Source organism: Ovis aries, chromosome 1 (assembly GCF_016772045.2).
Source record: "Ovis aries strain OAR_USU_Benz2616 breed Rambouillet chromosome 1, ARS-UI_Ramb_v3.0, whole genome shotgun sequence".
Classification (NCBI taxonomy): Eukaryota; Metazoa; Chordata; class Mammalia; order Artiodactyla; family Bovidae; genus Ovis; species Ovis aries.
The window spans coordinates 193,098,277-193,113,934 of NC_056054.1; the positions used below are offsets into that span (position 1 = coordinate 193,098,277).

The 15,658-nt window shown below is 34.2% G+C and overlaps 1 protein-coding gene across 8 annotated transcripts in view; it reads left to right on the forward strand.

Annotated features, from left to right (window-relative positions):
- ACAP2 (ArfGAP with coiled-coil, ankyrin repeat and PH domains 2) overlaps positions 1-15,658 on the forward strand; it is a 165,151-nt gene that overhangs the window by 124,974 nt on the left and 24,519 nt on the right. For 4 of the 8 annotated variants that reach the window (XM_027957131.3, XM_042232913.2, XM_042232904.2 and 1 more), the window contains exons 11-14: positions 2,651-2,671; positions 5,987-6,038; positions 7,312-7,412; positions 8,007-8,112. In XM_027957131.3, coding sequence (XP_027812932.1) covers positions 2,651-2,671; positions 5,987-6,038; positions 7,312-7,412; positions 8,007-8,112 — 280 coding nt within the window. The remainder of the gene's footprint in view (positions 1-2,650; positions 2,672-5,986; positions 6,039-7,311; positions 7,413-8,006; positions 8,113-15,658) is intronic. The other 4 variants (XM_015092490.4, XM_060419307.1, XM_060419300.1 and 1 more) reach the window with 1 other exon arrangement.

Here is a 15,658-nt window from a genome sequence, read left to right on the forward strand (position 1 = left end):
TACATAAATATAGGAGGATCTACTCAGATGGCCTGGTTAAGAAAGAAGGTTTTAACTATTGTAAAGTAAAAATGTAAAATTGCAGTTTTGTTTTCTAAACTGTAAGAATTAAACCAATAATCTTTTAAGCCTTTCCTGGCAAATTTCCCTGGCCAGAGTAGGAAATTAATATAAGAAATAGCGTGATTGTCAAATTTTTTTAATGAAGAGTTTTCAACCAGTACAGTTTCATGAGGTAACATTAGAATTGAATTTTAACCTTCAGATTTCTAAACAACCTTCTTAAAATTTAACACAGTGAAAATACAGTAAATCCATACCATTATGTTAAGAAGAAATGAAATGAACTTCATGGAGTACTCTTAATCAGAAATGCTCGAAGACTTCAAAATGAAGCACAATAAGTGTTAGTGGAAAATTACATTCCCATTTAGGACAACAGAAGAAAATTAATTGATTCAAGCATGGATCTTTTTGTTTTTATATGTTTCATGAATTTTATTAATTGGCATAGACATTAAACCATAACTAAAGTCAAGTAGTGAATAGCTATTAAATTCTCAATTGCAGATATGTTACCTACCATTTGCCAAGTAAGAATGATAGTAACTTTGAAAATGAGGCCACCTTTTAAAGGAGATGCCATTTCTATATGGTAGGATAACAGTTATTGATTAAAATCATAGATTATAGTTAACACCCTGATATTTAGTAAAGAAAATGGAAGCGCAGGGACATGTTTGCTCCTTCAAGGTCACATACTTGGTTTGTGACAAAACTGACGCTCAAAACCTGGTGTTTTAGGAAACTTGCTATGAAAATTCCAAACAATCTGCATTTTGATAAGATAAGATACAGCTTTGGTAAAAACAACAACAAAAATAGTTTAAAAACTATTTTTAAAAACTTTCCTAATGCATTTGCATTATTAGGAATAAATTATGGGTAGCAAATTATTCATTTTCATATACCTTTAAAGAATATTTTGATGAAAACACTAATTAAAAGCAGACTTGTAAATAATACAGCATATAAACATATAAAACTCTTCAAAGACAAATCAAAAACTTTTTAACAAAAGTCTTAAGTATTTTATAGGTTATAGGTCAATAACTAGAAAAGGGAGAAGAAAGAGAAGTCTCTTATATGTTAGTTAGAATTCTCTTCTGCTTTTCAATTTTAAAAATTTGGAATGTATCTAAAATTTTTTTTTATATAAGGTTAGCAAAAATCTACTCTCAGGAAATATTTGCAGATATTTTCCTTTTACCTATATATGATCTCAGACTCTTTCCTACTTGTCTAGTTAGTTCTCTATCCAGCTTAATTTAATATATTTTATTAGCATCTGAATAAAAGACTCTATTTGTGATATTTGTGCCTTAACTACAAAAATCTAGGAATTCAACTGTTCAAGCATATAGATTTTTTTCTGCCCACTTTTTTTTTTTTTTTTTTAGAAAAAGATTGTTTGTGGTTTAGTTTCAGGAAACATACTTGTAGTCACTCTGAGAGGTTTCAGTCATATGATGACAAATTTGCTATTGTCTATAGCTTTATGGAATAGAAGCACACATATTTCAGAGTCAGCTTTAAAAAAAGATCTTCCTGAGAGAAATGTGAATTTGACTAGGAATTTCCAGTTAGTTTTAACACCTGATGCTGTATTTCACAAAATCTAAGTATATTTTGAAAGCATCATTCCATAATCTGAAATTTAACCAAAGAGATGGTATTTTTATGTGGTGTGATTGAAATGGTGTAAGAAGTGAAACGTTTTATGTCTTAATGTGAATTGTTGAGCTTGTTTCTGTTTGGTTTCAGATTTCTAATTTGTAGTGTCTCTTAAGATTTTTTAAATGTCTGTAATATATATTTTTTGAAGATGTGATATCTACAAAATAGTCTTTCCAGGCCATCTTCTCAGTGTGGCAGCTTCATTTCAAGCTCAAGTCAGAGCTAGATGGATTTTAATACTATGATCAGTTTTTGTTAAACTGGAAAATGTAGCTAAAAGCATAAAATGCATTATACAGTATCTTAAAGCAAAGTGTTCTGTTTCTAGTACAGATACAAATAAAAAGTGTATACATAGATTAAAGATAAACTCTACTTATGTGTGGCCTTAGAGTGTCTGCTATCATTTGATGAGAAGAGGGTGAGCTGGAGGGAGGAGCTTTTCATGTTGAAATGTTCTCATTTGTTTCAGGTTTAGGTAGACATAGCTGTAGTGATTGTTTCCTTTAATTTGTTAAGATGAGGAAAGCTACTATTTGTATTTTAGAGCTATAACCATAGAGGTAGATAACTCCCAATGATAGTAGAGTGTGCGAATATTCTCAATAGTAGACTGTACAGAATTTTCTCTGCCATAATGCTTTGAAGAATATTTTGAACATTTATAAAATATTAGCCTTTCAGATTCCTAAGAGTTGGAATTAGTTGTATAAATGCGTATATATATAATATCAGCAAAATGCAACAGATATTTTTGATTCTTTTGTTAGGTTATGAGCTTAAGCTGGTTCCTTTAATTCTTGCTTTATTTTCATATCATGCTAGTCCTTTGCTTATTTTGCACATTTGCGTTTTCATTCTTTTACCACCTTTCCCTTATGTTTTAATCCTGCCCCATTTTTTCACATGACAGGAAAAAGCCCGATCATATCAGGTACCAAATGGCTTCCTTCCCCTCACCCCTGCCTTACTCCAACTTCCTCTTTGGCACGAGAAAGCTCGTAATTAACCTGCATTTCAGTTGGATTACTTGCAATGGATATAAAGTCTCTTTAGGTTTTAAACTGAGAAGAAAATGTAAACATCTTATTTGAGGAACAGAATTATACCTTTTCATTGCTTATATCCTCAGTTTGTTTTAATCTGGAAAGGAACGTTTGATGTGTAAATAGTTGTCCAAAGAAGACATAGCTTCAGTAATACAAGTACTACAAGTATGTGTATATGTGTGTATGTGTATACACATTCACATATATATATATATATGCATGTATATATGTAGGTATGTATGTTTTAGGGGAAATAAGTTGGTAAATGGTTTTTAAATTTTTGAAATAGTAATTAGGTATTAGTATCTTTGGTAATCACCTTGTTAATTATGTTTAAAGGAAACATTGCCAATTCCTAGCTTTTTTGTTTGTTTTACCACTTTGGTCTTTTTCCTTGTGAAAACTAAATTGAATTTTAAATAAAGGAACATATATATGTTCGAGCTTTTAATTTTATTAAATGTTCACTATTTGGCACCTGTATGAATCTGTACATGAACCCATCGTTTGTATAATTTTAGTAATAAAGCTTCTACTTTTAAAGATAAATAGTGATAAAGATTTAAAAATTTTGCTTTTACCCATGTTCTTGATTTTAAGTAAGTCCTGGGACTAGTGTTCAAAAATTGTAAAAGATACTTGATTTATTTTTTAATGTATTCCCCCCTAATTTTGTCATATAGAAGCTCTTGTTGATATTTAAAAACTAATATTTGTTTATGAATGTAAAATTTTGGTCTAAAATTTTTATTATATTGAGTTGTCTCAATTTGAGATAGATATAAATTGATGTCTTAGTTTTCTTAAAACCAAAAAAATTTCACTTTTGATTACTTATATTTTGGCTTTTTGATCAGATTATGAATCTTGTAAATATAGTATAGTTGTCAGCATAATGCTTTCCAACATTTGTCTTTTTTATTATGTAATTACCTTTTAAGTGAAGTCACTCAGTCGTGTCCGACTCTTTGCGAACCCATCGACTGTAGCATATCAGGCTTCTCCGTCCATGGGATTTTCCAGGCAGGAGTACTGGAGTAGGTTGCCATTTCCTTCTCCAGGGGATCTTCCCGACCCAGGGATTGAACCCAGGTCTCCCGCATTGTAGGCAGATGCTTTACCCTGAGCCACCAGGGAAGCCCCTTTTAAATTACCTTTTAAAGTATCTTCAAATTGCGGGTGGCATGAGCTTGAAATATTAAATATTTTACATATCTTGTAGATTGTGAATAATTTTCCTTTTATTGGAGGTCTTAATAATAACTAGAGTTATCCTATAGGAGAAAAGATTATATTTTTTTGCTTACCTGATTAAAGTCTTGATCAATATAAATGAGTGTAGTTAGCTCTCTTTTTTTTTTTTTTTTTTTAATGATAGAGGAGGGAAGATAGTACCATAAGACATACTGAGTATGGCAATTAAAATTTTTTTCTACCCAGGATAGTTGTTATTTTTTTCACTTAGGAAATGTCAAATTAAGATGAATTCATAGTGTCTTGAATTTATAATATAAACAAAAATTGATGATGTGAAAAAGTTTCTCATAAGCAGATAAATGGCAGGGGAACTAAGTTTCAGAAAGTTAATAATCAAACAGAATCTAACAAAAAAACCATACGTTTTTATCTAGTATTTTGTTTTTATGTTTAGAGGCTATTATTCTAAGATTCAGCAGGTCAAAAGAAATTTACTTTCTGATGACTTCAGAAGCATGAAAAGTTTACCTGGATGCTTTTCCATTGTTCAATGAAATTCTTTATAGTTTTTCATCAAATTATATAATATTACTATATATAAAACTTAAGAATTTTTATTAATATAGTTTACTTCAAATGATTTTTTAATTAATACTTTAATCAATATCAGAGATTATTTCCATTGCATGTCATCCCATGTGGCAGGGCTGCACCATTTTGTTTGTTTGGAGGTATTTCCTTTAACATTTCTAACCAACCATGTGTCCCAGAACAAAGAGACCCAGAAGTTCTTCCTTTTCTAGCCCATCTCTTGATGATTTCCGTTTAGAGGCAACCTACTTGGTTTTTATCTAGATGCTTGTTTAACAGATCTGTATTTTAATGGTAAAGGTGAATGCCTTTTTAAATAGCAAGAAAACCTAACAATCTGTCTAGCTTAAAAATAGCAAAGCATCTAATCATTTTCTCAGCCTTGGAGAATTAACTTAAATTTTTTGAAATAGAAGTTCTAAACATGTCTAAATACAATTTTTAGTGCTTTGTATTAGTATCAATGAAAAGGTAGAATCTCTATCTGCTAATAGATTAATAACTAATGTTTACAATAGAAATCATCTCACATGTAACTAATTTAAAAATAATAACTCAAATATTGTTTTACCTTTCATGCTTGATGAGAATTTTTGCTTTCTTTTATGAATGGCTTTTGGCTGTGTTTTTTTTTTTAAGTCTTCAGGTCTTTTATTGTTTTAACAAATTAGAATTAGTAAATATGCCATACATAGGTTAGTTTTTTCTTCTAAAGATTGCAAGTAAAATGCCAATTAATTTACAGTAATGAGCAGAACAGTATAAATAATTGGGTGACTTATTTTTAGTAATAACTTTGATTTTTCTGCTAAGAAGTATTTTATATGAAAGTAAGGCCAAGTGAATTGGCGACAGTCTCCTATTTAATATCATTTCTAAAAGGATGATATATTTTTCTGTTTTGCTTTACAGATCAAATGCTTGTTGAATGGGGTGCAGAAAGGTTGAAAACAAAGCACCATTTGTTTCAGTCTTTTGTATACAAAGGAATAGTCTTATTTATAATATAAATTTATTTTTACTTTATAACACAAGCAAATTATTTTTGGGGACAGCTTTAGTTAATTTTGGGGAAGCTCAAAAAGTTAAATTTTTATTTTTTAAAAAATTATTATTGGTAATGGCACAAAGTATAACAACTTTTGTTAGGGTATAAATTTCTGACATAAAAATGATTAAAAAATATGGTAGTTTTATTTTCTTTTTCTGTGGTTTTAAAATTGCCTGAAATTTTTAATTTCAGTAATTATCTCATTGACGTCAGTTTATATAAAGCAAAACAAAACAATGCTCTTCTAAAAACTTAATTACTATAAATTGATTTTCTAGTACTTTTCTCAAATATTTTGTTTCTAACAACAACTGAAATAAATTATGTTTGTGAAAATGTAATCTATTTTATATTTATTTAGACGCTGGTTTTCAATACAGAATAATCAGTTGGTTTACCAGAAAAAGTTTAAGGTAGGTGTTTTGTTAAGTAATTAAGTGAAAACCCATTGAATCCTCCACTTCAGTTTTTATTTGTTCCTCTTGGTATAGCACTGAAGTTCATAAATATGTATGTGTGCAAAATTATCATTTGTTAGTTTTATGTTTGGATATGTATAAAAGGACTCAGGAGTGGAAAGTATCAACATTGTTTCCTGAATTCTTAATTCCTATCTTTGAGATGGATTGTTCTATGTTTCAGAATTACTTTTATTTCTTCACATGTTTCTTTGTCCATTTGTGAGACAGGAAATCCCTAATACTGTTTTGGTGCTAAAGAAAAGGTTGTGTTTAAGAAATACCACCTTAGGGCCAAAAGTGGTAATAGAGAAGGGTTAACAATTAATTAAAATATAAGCTTGAATTAATTTAAATAGAAACTTTTAAATTTGTTAATATTGTTTTTTTGTGTTTGTTTTCTTGAGCCTGATTTTAAGAGTGAGGTATTTTCATTTAATGGAAAGGTATAATGAGATTATATGTGACTTGATAATGTTAGAGATAATTAGAGAAAAGAACTATTAGTTAATTGATGATTTGATTTTTACCTAATTAACCTTTATGAATAATACGTTCAACTGTAAATTTCAAATACCCACCTACTTTCATCCTGAGATAACACAATGGGAAGTTTTACTTGCTAGGTTCTATAGTAGCAGGTTTATTCCATACAAATTCTTTAACTATTCAGTTCATGTTTTTTTCTACCCTGATAAGCTTGGTTTTGAGTTTCTATTTTTATTAAGTACTAAAAAATGATTTTAAAAATTCTCATTTTCTTAGATATTTTAAGAAGCATGTATAAGCTTTTTCTTTCAGTTATTAAAACTAGACTCATGAAAGGCTTCTTTTTTGGAGGAGAGTGGCTTTTATTATATGTGAGAGGATCAGGAGAAAAATTGATTTGAAAGAAAATGGAAGAAAATTAACAGAAAGCTAACATTTATTGAGCACCTGCTAATTAACTGTGAAGGATTGGACTACGTTTATATGAACTATTTCATTGAATTCTCATCAATGTTATGAGGCAGATAAAATTAACAGGGCATAATTACCTTTATGTGGAATTAGTTATATTTATATTGATAACTCCTATTTCTGATCTAAAATAAGATAAATATAAGATCAGTATAAACCTTTAAAATTAGACCATTTATTCCAAGTACTGTTTTTAAGTATGTTTTTATAGGTAGTGATATTTAAAGCCTAGGTTGATAAATACGGGAGTTTTGTTTCCTTGTTGTAGGATAATCCCACTGTGGTGGTGGAGGATCTCAGGCTCTGCACAGTGAAACACTGTGAGGACATAGAACGACGATTCTGCTTTGAGGTGGTCTCTCCAACAAAGTGAGTGGTTCTAAAGAATTTGAGAGTTGTTTTTGTGTTTCTATAGCTTGTCTTAAAGAACTTTCCAGAATACAGAAAGATTTGTTACAGTTGTGACTATAAGAGCTAAAAAGGAAAAAAGTGTTCTCAAATTAAATTTGAATTATGAATAATTAGACACATATTAATGATTACAAGTCAGATATTTATGTAACTTTTATGCAGTATCATAGTCCTTAAATTCTGATGATTACTATGGCTATATGGAAACATTTTAACTGTCAAGATAATGAGCTGAAGTCATATATCAGATAAATTCTTTGATAACTTATTATTCCATATGTCTACCCAATGAAAAATGTTAATGTTATTTTATGTGGCAAATTTAAAGTTTTATTTTTTTAATACACAGAATAAGTGATTTGTTTTCAGTAGGTAATTTATTTCATTGACGTCTTGATTTCTTTACGAACGTACTACCTAAAGATAGTGAAATAAAACCTTTCAACACAGTATTTTTCGTTAGAAAATTATTATATAGCAAAATTGATAAAAAATAAACCTTATTTTTTGGGTTAATTTGGTGTCTGAGAAAACAATGTTATTTCCCTTTAGAAGTTGTATGCTTCAGGCAGATTCTGAAAAGCTGCGCCAGGCATGGATTAAGGCTGTTCAGACCAGTATTGCTACTGCTTACAGAGAGAAGGGTGATGAATCAGAGGTTAGTAAATAGTACTGCAATGCAAAGTGATATTTTGCCAAAGTTTTTAATTTTAATTTGCAACATTGCATGATTATAACATTCTTTTTTTATGGAGGATGACTTTTTTGTATTGAAATGGGTTTTATTTTTAAATTATACATTTAGTTTCTTATTTATTTCTCTTGACTTTTCTTTTAATTCCAATATTTCAGTGTATGTTTAATCCAGTATTTGAATATGTGTCTCAGGTATTCTGATGCAAGTATTTTTCCTCAAATATTTTATTGATCTAATAAAACAGTGAGTGTGAAAGGTAAACACTAAAACTAGGTGAAGAGCAAAGAACAGGAAAGCTCATATTTTTAAATTGAAATCTCCCTGGAGAAGATAAGCTGAGTATAGAGTCTGGGATTGTAGTCTGATGTTAGCTACCCAGTAAGTTTACAGACTCTTTTGAGCAAGGCCTGGAGAGGGCAATGGTACCCCACTCCAGTACTCTTGCCTGGAGAATCCCATGGACAGAGGAGCCTGGTAGGCTGCAGTCCATGGAGTTGCTAAGAGTCAGACGCAACTGAGAGACTTCACTTTGAGCAAGGCCATGAATGAGTCTTAAGAAATGAAAAATGTCTTTATTCTATCCTCACGTTTGTTAGTTTGGTTAAGTGTGGAATTTTTAGGTTGGTAGTGATTGTTCTTAAGACTTTTAATGGCAGTGTTTTCTGCTTTCCAGAGTTGCTGTTGGAGTCTTTTTTATTGCCAGTCTTTAATATTCCTCCTGTCCAATTTCTTTGTTTTCTTTTTCTGAAATTTTTGGACTGGTCTTATGATTCTCTTGTGTGTGTGTGTGTGTGTGTGTGTGTGTGTGTGTATGTTTTGCTCTGCAATCTGGGAGATTTTACCAGTTAGTCTTCCAAACCTTCTATTGAATATTACATTTGTGCTAGCACATATTTAATTTCAAAGAGTTTCTTTTTGTTTACTGAATGTTTATATACATAAACCTGTTCTTTTTTCATGTATGCGGTATTAATCTTGACTGCACAGTATGATAATACAGGAAGTTTTAAAAAATCCCAGTGCTTAGGTACCACCCTAGAATAGTTGAATGGAGTTGGGGCCCAGGCATCAATATTTTTAAAAGCTTTCTACTAATAAGTGATTTCTCTGTTCAAGCAGTGTTGAGAACCATTTTATTAAGGGCTTTCCTTGGCTATCTTGTTATCTGCTCATGGTTGCAAGTGCTATAAGAACATAGGATTTCGTTGATGGTGATCTTCACCAAAGTGTGGACCATTTGTTGAGAAACAATTTGAATTAGGATCTTTGGAGTCTTTTCAGCTATGATTCCCCAGAGAAGACTCACTGTTCTCCTGTGTAGAGGTAAAGGACTGGCTGGGAGTTAATTGCTGGAGAACCAGCATTCAGTTATGTAGACGTTCATTTAATCCTGTGCTTACCTCTTTTTAGGTAAATGCCGTCTAGTCATTTTCTGTTTTCTTTCAGTGAATGAACCTCTTGTCGTTTGTATGTCTTTGTAGAGGACAGTTCACTAATGGCAGCATTGGGAAGGGTACCTTTGATCTAACTTCTTCTTAATGATTTCTCCTACTTTCTCCCCACTTCCAAGATTAACTGGTACAAATCCTTGAGCCTTTTGTCTATTATATGATGTAAATTGATGAACTCTTAGATTCTTCTTACTATTTCTTTAGATTTTGCCTTGGTCTACTCTTGTTACCATTCATCCAGCCACTTTGCAACTCCCTGAATTTTGTTGCTCTTATTTTCTTTTCTGTCAGCCATATTCTTGTGGATAAATGTTTTTTTTTCTTTTTTAAATTAGAAAACCTTAAGTTTCTAAAGTTGAATTCAGTTCAGTCACTTAGTCATATCCAGCTCTTTGCGACCCCATAAACTGTAGCACTCCAGGCCTCCCTATCCATCACCAAATCCCGGAGTTCACCTAAAACCAAGTCCATTGAGTCGGTGATGCCATCCAACCATCTCATCCTCTGTCGTCCCCTTCTCAACCTGCCCTCAATCTTTCCCAGCAACGGGGTCTTTTCAAAAGAGTCAGCTCTTTGCATCAGGTCGCCAAAGTATTGGAGTTTCAACTTCAACATCAGTTCTTCCAGCGAACACCCAGGACTGATCTCCTTTAGGATGGACTGGTTGGATCGCCTTGCAGTCCAAGGGACACTCAGGACTCTTCTCCAACACCGCAGTTCAAAAGCATCAATTCTTTGGTGCTCAGCTTTCTTTATAGTCCAACTCAAACATCCATACATGACCACTGGAAAACCATAGCCTTGACTAGACGGATCTGTGTTGCCAAAGTAGCTTTTTAATATGCTTTGTAGGTTGGTCTTAACTTTCCTTCCAAGGAGTAAGTGTCTTTTATTTTATTTTTTTTTTTTTTATTTTTTTTTAGTTTTTTATTTTTTAAATTTTAAAATCTTTAATTCTTACATGCATTCCCAAACATGAACCCCCCTCCCACCTCCCTCCCCATAACATCTTTCTGGGTCATCCCCATGCACCAGCCCAATTTCATGGCTGCAGTCACCATCTGCAGTGATTTTGGAGCCCCCCAAAATAAGGTCTGCCACTGTTTCCCCTGTTTCCCCATCTATTTGCCATGAAGTGATTGGACCAGATGCCATGATCTTAATTTTCTGAATGTTGAGCTTTAAGCCAACTTTTTCACTCTCCTCTTTCACTTTCATCAAGAGGCCCTTTAGTTCTTCACTTTCTGCCATAAGGGTGGTGTCATCTGCATATCTGAGGTTATTGATATTTTTCCCGGCAATCTTGATTCTAGCATGTGCTTCCTCCAGCTCAGCATTTCTCATGATGTACTCTGCATACAAGTTAAATAAGCAGGGTGACAATATACAGCCTTGACGTACTCCTTTTCCTATTTGGAACCAGTATGTTGTTCCATGTCCAGTTCTAACTGTTGCTTCCTGACCCGCATATAAATTTCTCAAGAGGCAGGTCAGGTGGTCTGGTATTCCCATCTCTTTCAGAATTTTCCAGTTTATGGTGATCCACAGAGTCAAAGGCTTTGGCGTAGTCAATAAAGCAGAAATAGATGTTTTTCTGGAACTCTCTTGCTTTTTTGATGATCCAGCAGATGTTGGCGATTTGATCTCTGTTGGTTCCTCTGCCTTTTTTAAAACCAGCTTGAACATCTGGAAGTTCACGGTTCATGTATTGCTGAAGCCTGGCTTGGAGAATTTTGAGCATTACTTCACTAGTGTGTGAGATGACTGCAATTGTGCAGTAGTTTGAGCTTTCTTTGGCATTGCCTTTCTTTGGGATTGGAATGAAAACTGACCTTTTCCAGTCCTGTGGCCACTGCTGAGTTTTCCAAATTTTCTGGCATATAGAGTACAAAACTTTCACAGCATCATCTTTCAGGATTTGAAACAGTTCAACTGGAATTCCATCACCTCTGCTAGCTTTGTTCGTAGTGATGTTTCCTAAGGCCCACTTGACTTCGCATTCCAGGATGTCTACCTCTAGGTGAATGATCACACCATTGTAGTTATCTGGGTCGTGAAGCTCTTTTTTGTACAGTTCTTCTGTGTATTCTTGCCACCTCTTCTTAATATCTTCTGCTTCTGTTAGGTCCATGCCATTTCTTACTTTATTGAGCCCATCTTTGCATGAAATGTTCCGTTGGTATCTTTAATTTCCTTGAAGAGATTTCTAGTCTTTCCCATTCTATTGTTTTCCTCTATGTCTTTGCATTGACCGCTGAGGAAGGCTGACAGAATGTGGTCCACTGGAGAAGGGAAAGGAAAACCACTTCAGTATTCTTGCCTTGAGAACCCCATGAACAGTATGAAAAGGACACTGATAGATGAACTCCCCAGGTCAGTAGGTGCCACTGGTGCCACTCCAATATGCTATGGAGATCCATGGAAAAATAACTCCAGAAAGAATGAAGGCATGGAGCCAAAGCTAAAACAACACCCAGTTGTGGATAGTATTGGTGATAGAAGCAAGGTTCGATGTGGTAAAGAGCAATATTGCATAGGAACCTGGAATGTTAGGTCCATGAATCAAGGCAAATTGGAAGTGGTCAAATAGGAGATGGCAAGAGTGAACATCGACATTCTAGGAATCAGCAGACTCAAATGGACTGGAATGGGTGAATTTAACTCAGATGACCATTATATCTACTATTGTGGGTAGGAATCTCTTAGAAGAAATGGAGTAGCCATGATAGTCAACAAGAGAGTCTGAAATGCAGTACTTGGATGCAGTCTCAAAACTGACAGAATATCTCTGTTCGTTTCCAAGGCAAAGCATTCAGTATCACAATAATCCAAGTCTGTGCCCCAACCAGTAACGCTGAAGAAGCTGAAGTTGAATGGTTCTGTGAAGGCCTACAAGACCTTCTAGAACTAACACCCCCAAAAGATGTCCTTTTCATTATAGGGGACTGGAATGCAAAAGCAGGAAGTCAAGAAACACCTGGAGTAACAGGCCAATTTGGCCTTGGAGTACAGAATGAATCAGGACAAAGGCTAATAGTGTTTTGTCAAGAGAATACACTGGTCATAGCAAACACCCTCTTCCAACAACACGAGACAAGACGCTACACATGGACATCACCAGATGGTCAACACCGACATCAGATTGATTATATTCTTTGCAGCCAGAGATGGAGAAGCTCTATAGAGTCAGCAAAAACAAGACCGGGAGCTGACTGTGGCTCAGATCATGAACCTCTTAATGCCAAATTCAGACTGAAATTGAAGAAAGTGGGGGAAACCACTAGACCATTCAGGTATGACCTACATCAAATCCCTTATGAGTATACAGATCTGATAGACAGAGTGCCTGATGAACTATGGACGGAGGTTTGTGACATTGTACAGGAGATAGGAATCAAGATCGTCCCCAAGGAAAAGAAATTTAAAAAAGCGAAATGGCTGTCTGAGGAGGCCCTACAAATAGCTGTGAAAAGAAGAGAAGTGAAAAGCAGAGGAGAAAAGGAAAGATATATCCATTTGAATGCAGAGTTCCAAAGAATAGCAGGGAGAGATAAGAAAGCCTTCCTGAGCAATCAATGCAAAGAAATAGAGGAAATCAATAGAATGGGAGAGTTTCTAAAGTAGATTATAGATATCATTGTCATTCCACACTAAATAGTAATTTCTTAATATCGTCTGTAACTCAGTCTATTCAGATGTCTCCAGTTATCCTAAAAATGTCTTTTACAACCTGTTTTACAAAGTAGGATCTTTTTAATGACTGGGCATTGAGTCTAGTCCAATGTTCCTTGTCTTTCAATCTAGAATAATTCCTTCTGTTTTTTTTTTTCCCCATGACAGTGACTTGCTGAAAAGGTTAGACTTTCTGTTCCAGGAGAATTCCTTGTCATAGATTATAACATAGGGGATGTGTATACTTCATATTGCAATGAGAGAAATACAATATTGTTACCCTACCATTGCTAATGCAAAAATCTTCTTTGTGAAGATAAAGCAGACATGTGGATTAGGGAGATGACAGTGTGATCCCTTCATTGTCATGGCACATTTCCTTTCTTGTTCCCAGTCTGTTAATACTTCATTCCTTTGCATTGCAAATCTACTTTGTCTTACTTTAACCCTATAAAGTCTAGGCCCCATCAACCATTCATTTAATAGTTTTGTAGCTGAATTTGTAATTTTATTGGGAATTTGCAAAATGATGATTTTCTAATTCTTTTCCCATATCCATTTATTAACTTGCATTCTTATGTGAAATATAGGTTTTCTTTATCATTGGAGCTATTTAGTTTAATAAGAGAGGCTTAAATTTTTGCTTTTAATTAACACATTTGGTTGATTTATTAGCTACCTGAAGTGGGGACAGATAAATGTTTTGGGGGATATCATTATAAACTCCCGGATTTTTAAAAACACAATGGGTCCCAATTAATTGTGGTAATTTTTCTTTTTTCACATTCAAATTATCACACCTTTGTCCAATAAGGACTCAGGTGATGCCTTGAAAAATTTCTCTAGTTTTTAGCGGAGTTGTGAGAGGGAACACATTTAGATGTGTATCCAGATCATATTGATGAAGAAGCTAGCGGATTGCTGAAATGCTTGTGTTAGCAGAATTGTACACCAGAAATAGTAGGGATTACAGGAAAAATAGAGATAGGGCCAACCTAAAACCTACCTAAGTTTGTAACTTGAATAATTTTAGAAACTTTAAAATCTCAATAAAAATATTAGCACAGTTGAATTCCTAATAAATGAACACTATAGTATAGAGGACAGGTAGGACTTAGCTTTAAAAATTGGTGAAGATACCTTAAAGGAAGTGTACAGAAGGGTTGAGGCTTTGGTGACATGTGCAAAACACATAACTATCAGAGAGAATGGTGTAGTAAACACTTTCAAGTCATAGCACATGGCCAAAATGAGCCAAGAAGAGTGAAAGATGGGTGTCATTTCCAGTCCTGTATTCCTTGAGGTGTCCAGCCCAGGTTCTCCTGTGTTACTGTACTTTGCTTTCAGCTTCTCTAGTTTGGTGTAAAGTTCAGTTCAGTTCAGTTCAGTCACTCAGTTGTGTCCAACTGTTTGCGACCTCACGAATCGCAGCACGCCAGGCCTCCCTGTCCATCACCATCTCCCGGAGTTCACTCAGACTCACATCCATAGCATCTATGATGCCATCCAGCCATCTCATCCTCGGTCATCCCCTTCTCCTCCTGTCCCCAATCCCTCCCAGCATCAGAGTCTTTTCCAATGAGTCAACTCTTCGCATGAGGTGGCCAAAGTACTGGAGTTTCAGCTTTAGCATCATTCCTTCCAAAGAAATCCCAGGGCTGATCTCCTTCAGAATGGACTGGTTGGAAAAGCATTAGCTAATAAAGGAATACTGAGAGTGAACCAGCATGATTTGTGCATTGACATCCTTTTTCTGTATGATAATTGCTTACAAGCTAATTCACATTATGAAATATGGTTTAGTAACATGGGTTTTATTTCTTTTTAAAAATTTAAAGTAATCTATAACTTACAGAGAAGTTCCAAGTAATGCAAAAAATTTTCCCCTGAACTATTTCAGAGTAAGCAGCTAATATATGCTACACCGCCCATTATTAATTTAGTGAGTTCTTCCCACAACTAGGACATTTCTCCTGTATACTCAGAATCAAGAAATGAGCATTGGTACATTACTACCATTTAATTCTCAAATGTCAAGTTTTAATAGTTGTCTGAGTAATATTCTTTACAGCAAAAAGATCCAGTCTAGAAGCACAGGTTTCTTTTAGTTGTTATGATTCTTCAGTTTCCTTCAGTTTTGGTAATCAGTTCTGTTCAGTTGCTCAGTTGTGTCTGCCTCTTTGTGACCCCATGAATCGCAGCATGCCAGGCCTCCCTGTCCATCATCAACTCCTGGAGTTTACTCAGACTCACGTCTATCAAGTCCATGATGCCATCCAGCCATCTCATCCTCGGTCGTCCCCTTCTCCTCCTGCCCCCAATCCCTCCCAGCATCAGAGTCTTTTCTAATGAGTCAACTCTTCGCCTGAGGTGGCCAAAGTACT